The sequence below is a fragment of the Protopterus annectens genome, chromosome 8.part0, assembly GCF_019279795.1.
Source record: "Protopterus annectens isolate FY-2018-M chromosome 8.part0, PAN1.0, whole genome shotgun sequence".
NCBI lineage: Eukaryota > Metazoa > Chordata > Ceratodontiformes > Protopteridae > Protopterus > Protopterus annectens.
The window spans coordinates 393,045,710-393,067,557 of NC_056741.1; the positions used below are offsets into that span (position 1 = coordinate 393,045,710).

The 21,848-nt window shown below is 38.6% G+C and overlaps 1 protein-coding gene across 1 annotated transcript in view; it reads left to right on the forward strand.

Moving 5' to 3' along the window:
- The window catches only part of SV2A (synaptic vesicle glycoprotein 2A), a 1,331,300-nt gene that overhangs the window by 1,088,032 nt on the left and 221,420 nt on the right, over positions 1 to 21,848 (forward strand). The window contains exon 7 of the mRNA XM_044079906.1: positions 12,967 to 13,056. Within this exon, the coding sequence (XP_043935841.1) occupies positions 12,967 to 13,056 (90 nt within the window). The remainder of the gene's footprint in view (positions 1 to 12,966; positions 13,057 to 21,848) is intronic.

The following is a 21,848-nucleotide window of genomic DNA, read 5'->3' on the forward strand; positions in this document are numbered from 1 at the left end:
TGATTGCAAATGCACACAGGTCTAAAATAAAACAAAAAAATAATACATTTCATAGTGTTCTGAAACTTGAGCCAGCACCCCTTATAACACATGCTCTTCATTTAAGCTCTTGAATTTTGGAGGGTATTTCTTGTTTAAGATTTTTGTCTGGGCTAGGATCACGCTCTGCAGTTTAATGACCTTTATAATTACACTCTTTAAGCTGATTAACATTTTCTTTAGCACCTTTAAATAATAAACAGAAAAAAAATCATGTGCAGAGACATGCTATGCTCCTGAAAACAATTGCAGACTTTTCTTCTTCATGTTTTGTAAAGCATAATTAATTTGTGTACTGTTGTTACAGTAGATGTACATAATATTTTGCTCTAACAATACTGATGCTTGGGAGATGGTATCTTTTGCTGTGTTCTTCCCTATTTCACACTGGGTTTTACTGACATTCAGACATTCTGTGCAGTAAGATACAGGTGCATCTGCAAGGCACCGCAATGATGGATGGAATGTGATAACACTTAACTATGAACTGAAAGCACAGCAGTAGAAACTAGCAATGGACACAAATGTAAGTCTTCCTTTATTTCAGGTGCAGCCCCTGCTTCTGAAGGCTCAGGTCTTATTCTTATTCAATTGTTTTTCAAGTCTTATTAGTGTCATGAGTCAAAATTTAGGAGATCAGTTGAGGCCATATCCCCCAGTGCTTTCTGCATGGAAAAAAATGTGCATATGTTATGTCACAGATAGATCATCACATCTCTCAAAATTTAATGCCCTGAGTGTGTGTAGTCACCTAGCGTCATCTCCACTCCACACCCAGGTTAATGGCAGTGGCAGATGTCAGATTTTTAGTGTCTTTTACATACAACAAAGAAAACTCCTTGTATGTGTGTGTGTGTGTGTGTGTGTGTGTGTGTGCGTGTGTGTGTGCATGTGCGTGCACGTGCCTGTGGGCATATACCTTCCTATCTACCCTCCCTATCACCTAAAACTGCATATATCTAATTATCTAATGACAGTGTGGTATCAAGTTTTATAATGCCTTAGCTTCAACTTTATACCAGTTTCTCAATATTCAGTACCTATAGGTTATAAAATTGTCAGTTTTTGTCTAGTTTGTATATCATATAATTGTTCAGCATTATTGTTTCATAAGTCCCTGGTTCACAAGTGGACTATGGAACAAACGTTTCACAGCCCCTCAAACACACACCTATACTTGCTACCCAAACTTGGGGTAATTTATCTTCATGTGTCAAAACCAGTCAAAAGACAGACTGATGTAAGCATTGTGATAGTAATGCAGCCTTTAGCTTCTGTAAATTGTAGTAGGTATGCAACTTAGCTATTCAAGATGTCATCCATGGGATTCCATTACAAGAACCACAAACATTACAACTTGCACTGTTATCCCAAAATGTGTTTTTGCTCTAACTGTCCAAAATCACCTCGTGGAGAACATTTCAACATATTTAGCATTTTATTGCATAACACAAAGCTATAAACTTTAGTGAGTCATACTGAAAATCCCAAATGTTATAACCCTACATTTCATTTTGTGAATACAAGCTTGTATATTTGCTATTTCAATGTTTTGATATGAAATTTACAGTAGCTGGTTCTGTGGGCTGTCTCATTAATTTAATTCATTCATTTGATTAATACAAAGAATTTTGCTACCTGAGAGTTTGTTACCTGCATTAAATCCATTCACCCCTAGTGTAACAATGCTTTTACATTTTTTAATTCACAAACTCGGCGGGGATTCTTTCTGCAGATTTGCTCAATGGTTTTGATGTGGTCTATCAGTCTGATCCTTCTATTCCTTCCTGTGCTGTACCTTTTCAGCTTTGAAAGTAAGGCTTATTTCCTGATATAATCCCCTAGCCTGAGGGAGATTTTAGCACAATTTAGATAACATGGAAGCCAGTTCCTTCAAACTCACAAAGTGTGTGCATGTCTGTTTTCTTGAGGTATGCCTTTTGCATGGCAATTGTGAGGTAAGCCATAAAATGTTTGTATAAACTGACAACAAAATATATTGAAAACTAGCAAAGTGATGATCCTGTGTTCCAGTTGATTAACATAGCCTCAAACATCTGACCAATTTCAGCATTCCCACAAGAAGCCAGATTGCTGCCACCTTCCTTGTACTCATCAAATTCAAACTTTACAAGGTTCTATTATTTTGTGGGCAGCTCACCTATGTTCAGCAACTCAAACATTGTTTTCCATCGGAAATCAGTGTTCCTTTGCTGCTTCTACTGCCGTGACTATTTTTTCTGCACTTTGAACTTATAATACTTCTGTATTTTATATCACAGGCTAGACTCAAACTTGCTGAATCTAGGCTGTTTGGTATTAATTGAGCACTAAAACCACCCATCCTACATTAGGAAGGCCCTCCCACACCCTTGTGGCAGATGTGTGCAGCCTAAGACCCATCTAATTTGGGGATTGTTGGAATAAGAATCAGTTTTGGGCTTTCCCATTTGGTTGTGTTAAAACTGTTTAACTTCCCTTGAATTTAAGCAACATGTTTGTGTGGTTTTGGCGCTCAGTTTGGCGGAGCTGCTCTAAGTTTGATTACTTTTGCCAGAGATCTGGAGTGAATATGAACTAATTCCAAGGCATCCACTGTGTTCAACAAAAAAATAAGTATATTCGAAGCTTGCATTGTACTTTTTTGAACTGCATTTTGACTAAATACTGCCTCATTTTTTTGCTCTTTCTACTGCTGTGACTTTTTTTCTGCACTTTGAGTTTATAGTACTCCAGTATTTTGTAGCATAGAGTAGATTCAGTCTTGTTGAATCTAGGCTGTTTGGTATGAACTGAGTGCTAAAACAAGCCATCCTGCATTAGGAAGGCCTTCCTGCACCCTTGTGGCAAGACCCATCTGAGTTGGGGACTGTTGGAATAAGGCTCAGTTTTGGGTTTTACCATTGGTTAGTTTGTGTTAAAACTGCTTAACTTTGCTTGTATTTAAGCACCACATGTGCGCATAGGGTGCGCAGCAGGGTTTAGCGCTGGTGTGTATAGATGCAAACATTTAAAAACACAATTTTGCCCTTGATATCAGCTACAGAACTCTCCTTAGCTTCATTGCCTCTCTGTGTGCAATGCAGTTGTGCATTGCTACCCAGCGAGCAACTCACCTGTGTATTCTGAGATGCTGACGCTGCCTTCCACCCTTAACCCTCCACAGAACAGCTGCTTTTGTTAGTCTCAGAAACAAACCCTGTCCATCTAGCCCATCCCACTAGTTACTACAGTAAATACCTGCCATAATGGATGGACAGTTTCCCATCAATTTTTCATCCAACCTGATTAACATGGGCATCCTGAGGCAATGTAGTAATTGCCTCATGTATACTGACAACCACTTGCTCCTAAAGCAAATAAATACAGTTATGTGAGAGATGTAACTATACCATGAAATTAAAATCATCCCTCTCACATAGCAATAAAAAAGACATACAACAGGTTGTCAGCACACACATCTCCCCTCTTACACAAGATAAGGTCAAGCCACATAAACCCCCATATGTGGAAGCACTCGCTAACAGCCCACCAAAAGACCAGAAACCTCACAAGTGCAAACAACACACGCATACTGGTACATGAACAGAATCCACCACTACACATAACGACATGCATATCAGTGGCTCAACAATTAAGCCCCTAAGGCAAAACATCTCAAAACCAAATGTTCTGGTCATAGGTGACTCAATAGTAGACACACAGATGTCCCCCTCACTGGGTTGAACAAGGAGAAGGTCAAGGTCAGCTGCCTGTCAGGTGCTAAGCTCCATAATATCACACATGTATTCAAGTCACTCACCAACAATTAGCATTATGACTGTCATAGTACATGGTGTGAATGAATGACATGAGACATACCTCTCTGGACTATATGAAGAGAGACATGACAACACTCTCAGATTATATGTCCCAGGAAGGCATGTCACTAGCTCTAAGCAGCATTCTACCTTCACCTAGGATGATGCCACAATACAGTAAAAAAATGATAGATTTCAGTAACTGGCTTAGCTTCTGGTGTTACTTCAGGGGGATCCAGTATCTATCTGCCTGGGAAGACATGACTTGACAGTCCATGCTGCTTTGCTAGAGATGGCCTCCACGCTTCTCCTCAAGGCTTTCAGATACTGTCTAAGACATTTGCCTCCCCATAGTGCCTTTTTTAGGCAATTTCCAAAGAACAAAACTTCCAGTGTAAAGAAATCCACTAAAGACAAACTCAAGGTCATGCTGCTAAATTCTAGGAGCTTAAACAGTGAACTGCATTCCCCGGAAGCACTCCTCACCTTGGAAGATGCTAACATTTGTGCAGTCAGTGAGACATAGTTCAAGGCCACCAAGAGCACCCCAGCTGTACAAGGCTTTAATGCCTTTCACACGTTCAGACTCCAAAACAAACATGAAAGAACCAAGGTGGAGGTGTATCCAGCTTCATTAAATCCATATACACTTTGAGATTGCTGCAACAAGACAACTCTGTTGAGCTACTCCAGGTCCAATTAACTATAGGTGAAATACCCTTCCACATCATCTCTAGCTACACGCCCCCCCCCCATAAACCAGGAGAAGAACATCACCTACTAGGACTTACTAGAGTCCCTCAGTATCATGGGAGATTTCAACTATCCTTCCATTGATTGGATGACTTCCATGAGCACAAACATGATCTATTCAAGATTCCTGGACTTTGTTAATTCAGTTGGCCAGGAATAGTTAGTCTGCATCCCAACAAGAGATTCAAATGTCCTGGACCTAGTGTATTGCCCTCCCTGGTAAGGTCAGACTATAAATATGTCTTGTTTGAAGTAAAGATCAAACCTGACACCCCCACAAGCTGAAAAATATCTCCAAAGCAAACTATTGCCTACTAAGCGATGTTATAAAAAGTTTTCAAAGCACTTGCCAACATACCAAAATGACTCCTATGTAGAGGAATACACAAAGGCCCTGTATAGCCACTTAAACAAATTCATTGACTCAGCTGTACCTAACAGGAACAAAACCAAGTATACAACAAAGGAAAGAAACTGATATCTAAAAACTGGAAGGAACTTACTCAAAAGAGGAAGAATACCCTCCACAGCCTGAAAAAGCAAATCAGATATCCCTAAGGCTAACTATGAGTCTAAATTAGCATACCTAGTTAAAGACAATCATAAGGCATTCTTTAGCTATGTCTGAAATGTAAAAGGGAATGCCCAGCTGTTTGCTGAACCTATAGTGAATGGTACAACTCACACTGAACCCGAGGAAATTGCCAGCCTGCTAGCCAACATATTTGGCAATAGCTTCACCACCCCCTCATCCCCACCAGATATACCCCAAAGCATTCCTAACATCAGTCCTCCACTGAGTACCTCCAAAGAACAGGTCATACAAGCACTCTCTTAGGCTAAAAACACAGCCTGTATGGGGCCAGTTAACATCTCAGGCTACTTGCTAAACAATCTAAAACAAGACCTAGCAGAACCACTCAGCACTCTCTTTAACCATAGCCTGAGAACTGGCTATGTCACAGCAGAATGGAGAACAGCAACAGTAATCCCCTTGCACAAAGGGGGTACATCAACTGACCCTGGGAACTATCGATCATAAGCCTAACCAGCCTTATCCGCAAGGCTATGGAAAGAATCTTCATGGACCTTATCCACAATGACATAGGTGACCTTCAAACCCTTGACCTGACCCAGTTTGGTTTTGTCAGAGGTAGATCCTGCTTATTAAACCTAGTGGACTTTCTTGAGAATGTCACCAAAGCTCTGGATGAGGGCAAACAGTACATACCACCTATCTTGATTTAGCCAAGGCCTTTGACACAACCCCACATTTAGGTATCACAGAGAAACTCTCAGAGCTGGGGATTAACCCATACATTACTAGATGGGTAGCCAACTGGCTCACCGGCAGAACACACACTGCCTAACTTGGGGAGTCCACCTACACCAGTAGGCCAGTTACCAGTAGAGTACCACAAGGATCTGTGCTGGGCTCCCTACTATTTGGAATATATTGTGAAGGTAAATGGCCTGTGGCTTACCAAGTTTGCAGATGTCTGTAAACTGGGTGCAATCACAGAGTCCTCCTAAAGATGTTAACATATTACAGAAAGGTCTAACACAGACAAATAACTGGTGCCAAACTCAAGGTCTAAAACTTAACACAAAAAATGCCCTTTGGCAAAGAAGTAGGCCCTGTTAATTGTGATATAGGTAGTAACCCTCTAAGCTCAAATTCAGTGGTGTGAGACTTACTTGGGAACACAGCTTGATAGCAAACTAAACTTCAATCACCATGTGTCTATAGTGGTAGAAAAAAGCATTCTACATTGTGCAGCTCATAAATAAGGGCATCGCATCCAAGACCAGGGAGGTCATAGCCCCACTGTACTCGACCCTTATCAGACCAATAATTGAGTACAATGCTCCCTTCTGTATGTACCTCACCAGACACTTGCAGAAACACACACAGAGGTTTCCTTCTGAGAATCCAGGACCTCCAAACATGTTATACATGGAAAGACTGTAAGCCCTGTGACTGTACTAGGTATCATACAGGCTGTTGAGAGGCGACCTGTGCCTGGCCCCCAATGCAGTCTTGGACCCTGCCCTAATGGAAATACTGCACATCTGCAAATCAAATGGGACAAGAATAACTTAGTCCAGGGATCTCAACCTTGCCTATGACATAGACAGGACATGCTGGAGAGACAGATATATCTCCCAGCGATTGACGTTCCTCTGGAATAAGCTCCCACTCCATGTGAAGCACAGCTACTCTGTGACCCTATTCAAGAGCAACCTTGACAACTGGATGGGTGACTGTAAATTCACCTTGGGGTAGCACCTATGTCCCTCATAGACATAGGAAGTCAGTGCTGATCACAAAATTGCTCTGCTAACAACAACAATCTAACTATGGTTAATAAGGGTACTCGGGTTTTTACATGGCTAGGTTTGTAAAGCCTCTAAGACCATAAGCTTAGTAACCTCCTATGAACCTATGAACTTTTGTTTATTTTAAACAAGAAATGTCTTTATTAAATTCTTACTTATGACATAGGCAATCATACATTTATGTAAAGGAAAACAATGCACTTCATACACTGAAGAAGGGGAAACCCAAAAGCTTTGTTTTATTTATTAAAACAGTTAACGTTTCTGCTGTTTGTTTTTTTATTATAAAGAAAAACAAACCATAATGGACATATTTTCAGTTGCAAACATTATACATCACTTATAATCTATCCAGTCATTGTCAGTCAAACATTACATAGTTCATTCAAATCCTGCCTTCTTTTAAACCTCATTTCTCCTCCAAAATGTTATTCTGCATGTATTATTCTCTCATTTCCAATTTTTTCTATGTAATTTGATCCTACCCTTTTCTAAAGATCCTATTTCCAGTTGTTTTCTCTCTGTTACTATATTCACTGCTTCTAGTACAGCTGGTTTAGGCTTTAATTTCTATTTTCTAGCAATTGCTTTTTTGGCAGCCACCATAATAGACTTCTGAAGGCCTTACTATGTCTAGGCAATTCTGATTCTGTATTATAGCTCAAAAAATCATTTCCTTAGTTATACCAATTTGTTCACCCAGTATCTCTGTCAGAGCAGTCTGTAGGGAATTTTTAAAGTCTGCAAACTCAATGCACTGCCAGAGAATATACTCCCAATTACCTCTTTCTTCCCCATCACACCTCCAACATTTGCAATCTACCTGAGGAAAAATTAGGAAAAATTCTTTGGAGTCTACTTGGGGTATAAATATGTGTATGTAAACCTTTCCAAGCAAAGATCCAAAATCTTCTAGTCTTTTTTTTCCATATATGTCTCCCAAATATGGAATTGTTTCTTTTGTAAATTGCTTATCCATTTTCAATCCCAATCCTTTCTAATCTCCACTGATTGAGTCTTATAGTTATCATGTGAAATTTTATATACTCTACTAATTATCCCTTTTAACAGAAGCTTCTGTTCTAGATTCTACTAAAATATCTACCAGTGCTGGTCTTTCACTTATGATCTCCCCATTCCTTTTTCTTTGTCTGTACTCTGATATCAATCCTTGATAGGGAATACAATCTCTAGCCTGCAGTCTAAATAAATTCTTGGCCTCTTCCCATTCTATTACCTTTCTTTCTCTAATTATTTGCTCCCAATACCTTCATTCCTTTGCCAGTTTTCTCCAATAAATTCTAGGCCCTTCTTGCCCTCTTGTCTTTATCCCTAATTGCAGTCATCCCTATTGGCTGAAACTTCTTTCTCCATTCTCATGTTGGCTTAGTTCTTAGAATACTTTCTTCAACTTTATGAATATAACATTCTGTATGGTTATTGTTATTCTCCTTAAGGCTCTGCAAATTCCAGTCTCTTCTTGTTTTTTGAACCCCCCCTCCCATTTCATCATCATCCCTTTCCACTTTGAATTATAGTTTTCTGCTTGTGCTGTGTACAGGAGACTTAATTGTAGCTCTGAAATACCCCTTCAAATCAGGTAATCCCAAACCACTTTTGTTCTATTAGAAGAATCAGTTTATCCCACTTGACTCTTGCCATCTTCCCCTCCAAGATAAAATCCTTCAGCTCTTTTTTAATTGCTATCTACAACTTCTCCTCTAGTTGATAAAAATATGCCTGATATGTGTATAAAACTAAAGGGACTAAAAACATTTTAGCTGCTTGTATCTTGTTATCCATATCCATAAAACAGAGATTCCAATTTCTCATTTTTTTATCTTTTGTTTAGTCTGTTACCACATATCCTTAGCTGCCACAACAGAATTATTTTAATCCATACTCCTAAGTACTTCATTTTATCATTCATGTGTGGAAAAGACTTGAAACTGTCTCAAAATGTTCCATAACAATGAAGTGTCCTTTTCGGATTTTATCAGGTATAAAATAATATTTTCTTTGCCAATAGTTCTAAATATAATGTGAATAAGAAATAGGAAAGAGGACACCCCTGCCTGGTTCCTCTGCTCAAACAGAAGTTATCAGAGAGGAACCCACCCACTTTAATGCTCACCTCTGATCCATCATATTTCCTCCTAATCAACCTTATAATTGTATCAGGGAATGCAGTGCTTCCATTGCCCTGCTCATTAAATCCCAGCTGACTCTGTCAGATGTTGGTCTGCATCAAGACCCACCATTAATTCTGCTTCCCTCTGGATCATCATTATTCTGTTAATGTTATCAAATGTTTGCCTCCCTTCCACAAAACCACATTGATCCACATCTATCAATTTTGGCATCAGCTTTGTCATTCTTTTCGCCATTATAGACATAAACACCTTATAGTCATGGTTTAGAATTGAAATGAGCCTATATGAAGCTGGACCCTCTTTAGGTATTTTTGTGAATATTTGGACATATTACCAGTGCTATATACCAATGCACTTAATTCATATCAGTAGTATGTACTGGCAAATTCTTACTACATTGTCATATTATCAATTAGGATGCATATTTTTTAGTTTGGTTAAGGTGTTTACTTCACAACACATGGTGCAGGGTTTGATCCTTGCCTTTGAGGGACATTGGCTAGGCTTAAAATGGCTCTCAAAAGCAGCTAACCTAATACTAAACTATGAGCCTATTAAAATAATGTAAACTTAATTAGGGATGTAGTATTAATTTATGGGTTTTTTTAATAACTCTCAGCTAGGGATATTTTATTCACATGCTTTTCTCTGTCTATTTATTTATGTATTTATTTACTTATGTGTAAGTTACAGGTAGGTGAGCTGACCTACTAGGGTACTTTTTCAATCAGAAACTTATTAAATCAATAAAAAAGGGTTGATTTATATATATATATATATATATATATATATATATATATATATATATGGTTCCCCTTCACAAAGTCGAACGGCCACAATCTCGAAAGTCATATGGTCGAGACCATATGCTCGGAATTGTGGAAGCTCGACTCTGTGAATGGAGAACGGCATACAGTGCAGAATGGGAGATTTCCCTTTCTGCGCTGTAGTGCGATCTCGGAGTTGGAATAAATAAGTAGCCAAGGGTGTGGGGGGGGGCACAGCTCCCCATGTGGGTGGTGCAGGGGGGCTTGCCCTCCTGCACAAACACTTTGTTGTGTTAGGTTTTTCCCCTCCCTTTCACGAAGTCGAGCTTCAGAAATTCGAGCATATGGCTTCGGCCATATGCATTTCGAGTTTCTGAATGTTCAACTTTGTGAAGGGGAACCATATACACACACACACACACACACACACACACATATATATATATATATATATATATATATATATATCTATATATATGCAGACTTGACAAAAGAAAGCATGAATACATAATACTGTATATTGACCTAGAGCCGTGCAAAGGGCACTATCGAGAGCTGAATATGAACGAGCCTACATCATCACAGTCAGTTACATAGCAAGCTGCACTGACTTGATTATGGCATTTCAACCGGTGTTTTTATTTAAAGGACCTCTCTGCTTTAAAACTGTGAAAACACTTCACAAATTAAAATTAATAAAAATAAATTGTGACTAATTACAGCATGTCCCAAAATTATATTTCTAAACAATTGTTGATATGCATAAATCCTTATGTGTGAAATTGCTTATATTATGTTTGCATGCCTATGTCCCTATGGCTGTGGATGAAAAGGGTCCACAGACCACCCCATTTGCATAGTTACTAAATAAATATATAAATGAGACCTAAGTCCTGGATTGATTGTATTGGTGATGGTTTTCTGTATTTGTAACTGCCATATCACTTCTTGGCAATATATATTGAGAAGTAGGACATTATGCCTATACTTCTGTAGGGTTCTGCTGCAAAGATCTACTCCAGGCAAGAGGCCAAGTCTCAGCTTATTTGCATATGCTTGGAATGTAGTCAAAGCTTCTGACTGGCTGGAGGACAAGAATATACTACATATTTAAAGAAACCACTTGTAAACTTGGCAAACTCTACAAGATCAAAGCATTTCATTCTGCAGATTCAGGAGTCATGTTAACACAAACATTGTCTCTTCCTGTGTTAATTTACTGTAGTGTTATTATGGACAATTCAGCCAACTTTCTGGTTGTTAACTGGAACTGTGTATATAGTAAAACAGCAGATTGTATCAGTTATCTCCATTATCCACATCTTTGATTTGCCCTACTGAAACTGAAGAGAAAGTTATTTAGACAGAAATCGTTATATGATTGGAATATTTTTATATAATGAACCATCCATGGGTGCTTTATGGTTGTTTTCCTGTAAAGCCCACTCTGGAGTGCATTATTATGTTTAGAAAATGATCTGTGAAGTTATTTTGCATTTATTTTGTGTTTCCCACCTAATGTTTCAAAGTTCATGGAGGATGTATATTTGATACTGGAAGAAGTAGTTTACATCAAAAATATGCTAAGTATTTACTAATGTCTATAGACACTCATTCACACATATACACACGCACATACTGACACAAACACACATGCATGCACACTTTCATGCAGACATAGGCACATACATACTTACACGTAGATAGGTGGAAAAGCACAAACCTTTTAGTTGGCACAGAGGTTAAGGTTGCAAGCTGTAGTTCCTGTGGTACAGTGTTTGATTCCCTCTGCCCTCATTTGCCTATTGTATGACCTTGAGCAAGTCTGTTAGCCAGACATTACCCTTGAAAATAGATTATGTTTCTACTGTGCCTGTGTGGTTAACAAATAGGATCATTATGATAGGGTCATTTATTTGTTCATGCAGTTCCCTTCAACAGTATTGGGCAAGAAAGGATAAAATACTGTACTGGCCACACATATCATATAACTGATGCGTACCAGGCAATTGTACTGCATTGCGTACTTCCACGCATGTTGCCAACCCTATGCTCATCCTGTGCACTGCAGATCCATACAGATGACACTTCTTGTCATCAATAGTGAATGAGTAATATGCCATACATATCCCAAATTTGTGAGCATATAGTAAGTGTTCTATATTTGTATGTTGGGGCTGTTACGTTATTGTTGTTGCAGAGTGACACCATACATACATGTCTCTGTGCTGCTATCCCTTAGTAGAGTGGTGAATAAGGAGAATGACATGATTCTTTCAAGATACACACAAAGTCACTAATGCACCAAAATCTGTAGCTGCCCTGTCAGGTCATGTATATTCTGTGCCCACTGGCTGAGCAGCAAACTATACTATTATATATGCAATGTCATGACTAGGACTGTACAGGTTCCATCCCCGTTATCTCCAGTTTCACCTTGGTGTACTCTTGGCTACATCTGGCCTCTGTTAGGCCTCATACCCATAGTGTATTTTGTTGATCTGGTGTGGCATTATATGATGGTATATCGTATTTCTGCTTGCTGTAGTGCATTATGTGTGGTAAGGCAGCCCGTTATTCAGCTTCAAACTGCACCCCAGACAGTCAGCATACTCTATAGGGTATGAGCAAGTAGTACTTCAATAATCAATAAAGCTTTTGGCATTTTTGCCAGTAGGAAATATAAGTTGCACATTAGTACACAAGTGCTGTAATTTTTTCCAGTATTTCTTAAGATATTTTGGTTCCATTACTAAACAAAAAGCCATAATTCTCCCAGTATTCGATTCACTTTACTGTTACTGTATAATTCATGAAATGAGTAATATGATGGTCTAAGGTGGGCTAGACTGGTTATCAAATAAGCAATAAAAGAAATCAAATGAAAAAAATAAACATGCAGGATCCTTATAAGTGGTTTATTTTACTTCATTTTCTGGAGTAAAAAATGTTTATAGGTTGTTTTTACTTTGTTCTGATTCTTGTAATTTTAAATCAAGGTGAGTAATGAAGATTAATGCTTTAATTATTAACTTTGCTACTGCTGCCAACTGATGATAGATTAAATTTATCCTTTTCTTGTCCCACTAATTGTTACTGTCTTTTTTCCTGTAGAATGGAAAACATGATGAGGCTTGGATGGTCCTGAAGCGAGTCCATGACACTAACATGAAGGCCAAAGGGCACCCAGAGAGGGTATTTTCAGTGAGTAATTCAACGCACTTTCCTTATCTTTTCTGTTATTACCTTCTTGTTCACAAATTAGAAAAAAAGTTTACTGTGGCAGTATGGCTGATTTGGATTTTTGTTTTACTTTTTGGGGGTTGAGGATACCAACAACATGGCTGTCAACAACTTACAAGCACAGAATTTAATAAGCGAAGGAAAAGGCAGCACATATATAATCTTGGCCTTTTAACTTAAAACCTGCAATAATTTATATTTTAAAACAAATATTTTACACAACAAAATCTGTTTTAAAACACAAAACAGATGCTTTTTTAACTTAAAACCTGCAATAATATATATTTCAAAAGTTTATAATTCTGTGTAGGTATTCTTAAAATAAAAAATAAATAATTAAATTATCACCTTGCATGTTTTAAGTTAAAAGGTCAAGATTATATATGTGCTGCCTTTTCCTTCGCTTATTAAATTCTGTGCTTGCTATTCTCCAAGAAGTTTCAGATGGCTTATAGTGCTCCAGTGTGATAGTAGTATATTTCGCATCCCTGCCACTCACTCTATGTAGTATTATTTCTTCAGGCCTATCCTGACTCCCCTCTTGAGTTGTGGCCAATGGCTTCTTCTCCCTATTAGATATGAAGCTTTTATCTTTAAATTCTAATGTACCTGCAGGAAGTTATGTCACATAGTACGCATTTCTTCTGGAACATTCACTCTGAAAACAGATGGCGATGAGACCACATCCATGATGTCTCTGCTTTGTTTAATTTCCAACTTGTCAAAAACACAAATACATAATGTGGTATTAGAAATTAATAATTATTTCTAAAAATGGACAAACATGCCTGCAGAAGTGAAAAAAAATGAACATGTCTTGAAGTACAGAAACATATTTCTCAGTGAAGCAATGCAACCATAAGGAATTCTGTAACTGCACAGTTTAGCAGAAGCTATATACTTCTGTTTATTCTTCAGTGTGAGTGAAATAGCTGAGAAGCCTGAAAACCTATGATGTGCTCCATTCCTGCACATTGCTGGGGAAGAAACCTTAAAGATATGTAAATGGCTTTTCATGAAATTGAATTGTTGTCAGCATAAAAATAAGTTTCTCATTTCTTTTCTTCTTTTTTTTTTCATTGTATGGGCACATAATTTGAGGAAGACAACATATGGTTTATTACCAAACATAAATTTGTGGGAAACAATTCATTCTACTTGATGCTAATTAAGAAAATAAGAAGGGGCAATTAGTATTATGAATTAAAATAGACTTTACTCATAGATTATTCTCTTTCTTATAGTTTTTGTTTTCTGGGTCTGTCTTCAGCTGTCATGTAACCCTGAATAGGCCAGGGATGGTGTTGGAGATGTATACATACTTGTCATGTTGTTTGTGGTTATTTGAACTGATGCAAAAGGAGCATTTAAAGTATCAGTTCATGAAAAGACCTTACAAGTGCATATATGAAGGACACAGTTTCTTTGAAGACACCATTGTATAACAATATTCAAAATAACTGCTGCCTTTTTATGGGGACAACATATGAATCTTCAAGTATTCTGACCTGGCAGTTAATGCTATAAGGCTGCATACGAGTACAAGGGCCATTTATTTCACATGGTGTAGGAATAAATGCTTACATACACTCTTGGATGCGGTAGCAAACCTCCTGTAACAATGTGGCTGAGGATGGATATTTTGTAAATGATTTGAGTAATATGCACTTATTAATGTGATTGATACTACCAATGAAACATGGACAAGATTTGCTCAAAGAGTCTACTTTTATTTCAGTGACAATGACATTAAAGAAGTTAAAAACATTCCATTATCATTATGCATAGTAGGTGTAAAATGAATCGTTACTGCGGGGTCTGTTGTAAAAAACAATTGGTGAAAATATTCAGAGTAATTGTAGCTGTATTACAGAAACATATAAATTGCAAGTCATTTATAACAGTACAATATATTTCAGAATAATTGTAAAACATGAACGTATTTTGGAGTGCATGGCAAAGCTGTCTGCCCCAGCTGAAAAATGAAAGCTTGGATAAGGAGGTACACCTATAGTAACACAGAGATTTTTATGCTGCATATGCAATACAAATTGGTTTGGTTCTGGACCTTGCAAATCTGGAGGTTACATTTCAAAGGCAAATTAGAAACTGTGACTTGTTAAAACCTAAAATAAAAGCATTTTTGCAGTTGTCAGTCCTACAGTGCTCGATATGAAAGACTTTACCCTTTAGAACCATATTACTTAAATATGTTAACTCCTACATCACACACCCTCAGGGAAAACTGTATATTCTCTCCCAAAGGCTCTGCACTCGCTACTTTTACTGATACAGCATTTCCAGACTATTGACCTTATGTCTGCAGACAAATGAAATGCAGCCTTTCTAATTCATGGCCACACAAATGAGATCTTGTGAAAATGAATATAAACAATTACTTTCAATAGAAGATCTTACATTTGATCAACAGCAGTATCAATGAACTCAGCAGTAAAGGACAGTAGATATAAACAGGATTTATGTGAGTGTGCTGTAAAGATTACCTAACTCTCCTATAAACAAATACGTTTACATGTGAAAGCTGATGTGCGGATGTAAACAAAACAATTGCAGGTATGTCATAAGCGGGTTATTCTGAGAGAATGTGCAAGTGGAAAAGTGACAGTAATGAAGTTCAGAAAGGCAAACATGATTCATGATATATATACAGAATGGATAAGAAAAACCTGACTATAACAGCAGGTACAGAAAGTAAGCACTGCAACTTGATATGTTTAGTTATATGCCATCTCCAATGGCAGACTGTTTTATGATAGGATACATTTCCTCATATCCTAACTTCTAAAACCCCACATTTTCAATTTCTATTTGTGACACACCCCTAGATTTAATAGTCAGTTGCCGTGTTGATGAACCGTACAAAGCTGCAGTACATAAATTGCTTGCTGATAACAAATCTTCTCTTAGTTTTGTTAAGTATGATTCAACTTCTGTACTTGAAAGTACTTGTATTAGTTTCCATTATTAATTATTTTCTCAAATAAATGCCTTGCATTGTCTTTACCGTCACTGGCACTACCGACGTATATTTTCTGTCAATGTAATGTTTCTATTTTCTCCATATAAAGTTGTGTTTCTCAAGCTTCCAGTCGTGGCTTCAAAGTATGCAGTTGAATTTTCTCAGAAATCCGGTGCACTTACATGAAATACATAAGCGCCGAGACATTATAGCTCGACTCAGTATAGCACCTACTTATTTTTATTACTTACAAGCCACAATACCCATATGCTGCCAAGAAACATTCGCTAAAGTAGAAATCTATTTAGAAATGCTCTGGAAAGCTTCATCAGCTGAACAACGAGACATGGCTGCTTAGGTTCATACTAGGTTTATAGATATATACTAGGCTAACGACCACCAGGACCCTTATAAGCTTAGCCGTGCAACCCAAATGTGACCAAAAATTTGATTTATGTAGGTGGTGATTTACTGACAGCCTCTGTTCATCAGAGACATAGCAGCCAGACCAGGGATGAATTTCAGGTTACCCATCCATTGCTCCAGATTGCACTTAAAAAGAGACAGGGAGGGACTCAGCTTCACATGGATGGTGAGCCTGTTTGAGAGAATGGGAGTTCTCTGAGAAACATATCTGTCTGTCCAACATGTCCTATTTATGTCGCAAGCAAAATTTAGGTCTTTTAATCTAGCAGTTCTGATGCTGTTTGTTTTACAGATGTGCAAAAGGTTCATCAAAACAGGGTCCAGTGATCCCCTGAATGCCAGCAAAGATCACTTCTCAGAAGTTTATAGGATACCGAGTAAAGAGACAGGCTTTGAGATGATCAGAGTAGGTTATTGTGTTTATTCCCTGTATTCTTTTTATAAGTGGTTGTTCCAGTTGCTGTATGTGTCTTGTCAGGTACATACCAAAGGGGGCATTATACTACTTGGTGGGTATGATGAGGGCTGAGTACAGTTGCATGATGAACTCTCTGGACCTAGATGCCATGTCCTTGCTTATAAATTGAGCAACATAGAAGAATTTTCTTACTACCTTGGACACATGCTGGTCAAAGACTAGGTTACTATCTACATGAATAACCAAATCCCTGACTAGTTAATCAACTGAATCAACTTTTATGGGTGTTTTATTGATGGCTTAGTTACCTGAGGTGGTAAACTTCCCAAAGGATTCTATAATGCATTTCTCAGTATTGAGTTTGTAGACATGGTTTTAGCACCAAGCATTTGTTTGTATTAGATCTTCCAGAAGGGTGTTCTCATCTTGGGGGGGGGGGGGTTAAGGGACTGCTCCCAGTTTGCAATCATCTGTGAACATGGTCATCCAAAGGCCTTTGAGATTGGCTTTGATATCTGAGAAGTAGATGCCAAAGAGGAGTGGGCCCAGCACAGATCCCTGGGGGACACCACTGGTGACCTGCCTCTTTGTAGAGGTTGCCTCACTGATTCTAACCTCCTGGGTCCTATCAGTGAGTCAGCTAGCTATCCAGCATGTTATAAAGGGATTTATACCTAGCTCCATAGTTTATTGACTATACCCGAGTAGGAAACTGTATCAAATACTTTAGCCAGATCTAGGTAGGCAGTATGCACCATTTTCTACTCATCCATTGCCTTAGTGACCTTTTCAAACACTCCACGGATTCAGTAAGCATGACCTTCCTTTGACAAAGCCAAACTGGGATGGATCTATTGTCTAGAGGTCTCTTATGTCCTTGTTGATAATTTTCATGATAATTCTTTCCATGGCTTTGCAAATAAGACTAGTCAGACTAATGGCTCTGTAATTTCCAGGATCTGTAGAAGGTCCTCCCTTATGAAGGGGAATGACCATTGCAGTCCTCCATTCATGCAAAACCTGTTTTAAGACTACAGTTGAATAATAACTCCAAGGGTCGTCATATTTTAGACTGCTCAGGAGGCATCCTGGAATGTTATTGGGGTCCATTGAAGTTGTGTTCTTGGCTTTAGTGTGTACAGCCAGTAGATGTTCCCTAGCTATAGCTGGAGGGATTATGTTTGAGGGTATTTTCATGGGGATAGTTGGGGGTGAGAGGGGGATAAAGTTGGAACTGAATTTGTCCACTAACAGGTTTGCTATATCACCAGGCTTTAGCACATTGCTGTATGCTACCCCTGAGGTTCCTGACATAGCTGTAGAGAGCCTTATGGTTATCTTTCACATGGGGAGCTATCTTAACCTCAGAGTTGGCTTTGCTTGACCTAATTAGCTCTTTAGTTGTCTATTTACTGTGATGAGAGCATTTCTATGTTTATGGGAATTAGCCTTCCTGGTTTTGCCATAATCTTTTCCTTTTGTTGTATATTATGTTTAATTTGAGATGCCACCAGGGTGGTTTGTTTGTAGGGCTAGCCCTGGGCTTACTTCTGGTAGATACAGCAGCCTCTATGTAGCTATTGACATGGTTATGCAATTCAGCATAGGCTGCTGTGTTCTCTGGGTTTAGAGGGGCATTGAATTTTTACAGTCTGTCACTTAATAAAATGTAATTTCCCTTGACATAGTTCCTGTTACTAGTTTTAGTGGGATTACAGAGTTGATTTTGATTCTGAAGGAGACATCCTCCCTGATAAGTTCTGACCATAAAGCTAAGACATTGAGCAGGAGGTGCAGCGTTCTCCCATATCCTCCATGATGTTTCCAGCTGTTGCTGTAGAGGATGCTTTGGTCATGTCAGCTACACAGCAACAGCTGCATTGGTTACCTGCATTAGAAATTACACACCTGACAACTAAGATTTAAGAATAGTATAGCTCCATGGATATTTTCCATATTTTATTGCAGAAGGACATTAAATCCATGGTCCAAGCGGTAACAGAGCATACAAGTGCTCTGGAGCAGAACACACAGTACTTATCAGCTTGGCTAAAGGAGATGAAACAACATATTCTCTTTCTGTTGGACTTTAGTCAGGTGCTAAATGATCACACTGATGACCAAGAAAACAGGTGTCGTAGAAATCACATCTGGATCCTAGGTATCCAAGAAGGAGCTGATTAAAAAGATATGTTTCATTTCATGTAGACCTGGATCCCTGCCACACTGGGGCTTGAAACTACTACCACATTTTGCTGTAAAGATCGCATTGGTCACTCCCCCCCACTCCACAACCAGGCACACTGCCAAGACCTATGATTGTGCACTTCATCTCATATAAACAAAAGGAGGAGGTCCTCAGAGCTGTCTGGAAGAAGAAGGATATTACCTGTCTGGGCAGAAAGGTGAGGTATGATAATGATTATCTGAAACAGGTGCTGGCAAAGTGCAGAATATGGTATCCCCTACTGAGGCCAATTAAAGAAAAAGGATTGAACTTTACACTGCTGTACCTGGTCCATTTAAAGATCCAGTTTGCCAACGGTCCAAGGGTTTCAAAGATGCATTTCATTATATAAAGGAACAAGCAAGCATCATGATTCTGAAGGGTATGGACTGGATTCCAGTGACTTCAAAAAGAGGGGTAGCTGTCAATGGCAATGTGCCTGTATCTCTGGATCCTAAACAGTCTAAGTCCCTTCCAGAACCAGTAGATTTAAATATTAAGGGAATCATTACCTGATGTAAGCACAAATCTATTTAAGGCATTGATGCAGTGGATAAGTATTCAACAGATACGGTGAAGGTATTAATGCCTACCGATATCTTGAAACTGCAGTACAGGATTTCATCTCATCTTATCTCAGTGCATGTATTCATGCTGGATTAGGACTACATCCTGGGGCACTAAGATTGTGTCCTAAAGGCTCTTCGTGGCATGGTTATTCAATTTCTCAAACATTAGTTCATGGGATTTGAAGTTTGGAGTTTACTTTTTCCTATAATCTTGGAAGCATACTCATCTGTTGTACAGAAATATATTAGAATAATGTTACTTTCAGACAGTTTTTTTTGATAATCAGCTGGAAAACTTTGATAATAGGCTGTTTATTAGTTATTAAATCTGTTCGTATTTACTGTCTGCTATTACTTATTTTTAGTTATTACACAAGCAAGCTAACCTCTTTAACTGCTACACTCCTGTCATCTTTTGCTCCTATGGTGGTAAACAGCAAGGCAGGTATAGTTTCACACTTTTGTGATGCAGTGGCAGCTAGGGGAAGTTGACAAGTTATGTGCTGGATTAATTAAATTTTGGTGCTCTGAAGTTAATTAACATTAATGTAAATGGAATTACTTTACCTGTCAAATGAACTTGTCTGTGCACATGGATTTGACATCATTCCCCTGATGTTTTAACGCTCTAGGAGACACATTCATTACACTCAAAACACATCAAATTGACTTCCTGTGGCTACAGTTTAGCTATTTCATCTTCTTCTTCTTTGGGCAAGTGCAAGGGAGTGGCTATGTTAATGAAAAATAATTCTAATTGTCTTTCTTTTCTGGATAAGTTTGCTAAGTCAGGGGAGAAGTTGGAGGAATTATATTTAACTTTTGCAGTCTGTTTTTTACACTAGTTTTCATCCATTTTTTATCCTACCATGGATACAAAGATGTTCACTCAGCACCTCCACTACATGTAAAATTACATAAAAGGGTGCTTGATTCTCTTGCGTGACTTTAATTGTATACTGGGCCCACAAAATATATCAGCAAGTAGACCCTTTAAAGTCACTCACAACACTGGGTGTCTGCGGGCATGGCTATCGGATATGACCCCCTTTCTCTTTGCCTATACTCTGATATCAATCCCTGCTAGAGAAGACAGTCTCTAGCCTGCAGTCCAAATATCTTCTTGGCCTCTTCCCATTCTATTACGTTTCTATCTCTAGTTATTTCCTCCCAATAACTTGGTTCCTTTGCAGTTTTCTCCAATAAATTCCAGTCCTCTCTTCCCAATTTTCTGTACCCCTAATTGGATGGAGTCATCATAGGTTCATAGGTTCATACTAGGCTATCTGCATTATTTTGCTGTGCCTCTGTTGAGCAGTGACACTGAGGTAATCATCCATTGGTCAAGATTTCTCTGAACAAGGCCAGCGAGGTGCTGCCCTGCTCATATCATATTTTTATTATTCCACAGCATAGAGTCTTTGGGTGATGAATCTATCCCTCGGTCCACCTCTGAGCAAGCTGTGCGACTGAAGATGAGCTGAGTTCTTTCAGTCGGGCAGCATAGGACAGATGTTTGAGACCCTTTATCCTTTTGGTGAGGAACTTTCAGCTGCGGGTGCAAGTGTCGGGTCAGATACCCTAAACTACTTTAGCTATGGGGGGTGAATGACAGACTACTATCAACCTGGGTCCCCAGGGTCCTGATAAATTCTTCTGTACTCAGTGGATAGTTATCGGTACACCACTTGTGACAGGCCCTCAATCAATTTGGTTGGTGTTTGAAAAAAGTCAACCAGTTTTAGAAGCATGATCTGCCTTTGACAAAGCCAAACTGGGATGGATCCAAAGTCTGCAAATTCCTTGATCCTCTCCATTAAGACTATGATTAAACAGCTGTCCTAGCTGTGGGTTTAATTCGGGGACACCATCAGGTCCCATGGATGCTGTGTTTTTGCTTTGGAGAGCAGTTCTCACTTGGGCGTTGGAGATGTTTGGGGTCAGTAATCTTCACATCATTTTGAACTAGTTCTGAGCATATCTGGGAGTTTCATGTCATTAAAATCTCCTTTCTCCATTCTCATGTGTGCTTAGGTCTTAGAATACTTTCTGCTACTTTATGAATATAATATTCTGTATGGTTATTGTTATTCTCCTTAAGGTTCTGCATCCAACATCACACCATCGCCTTGT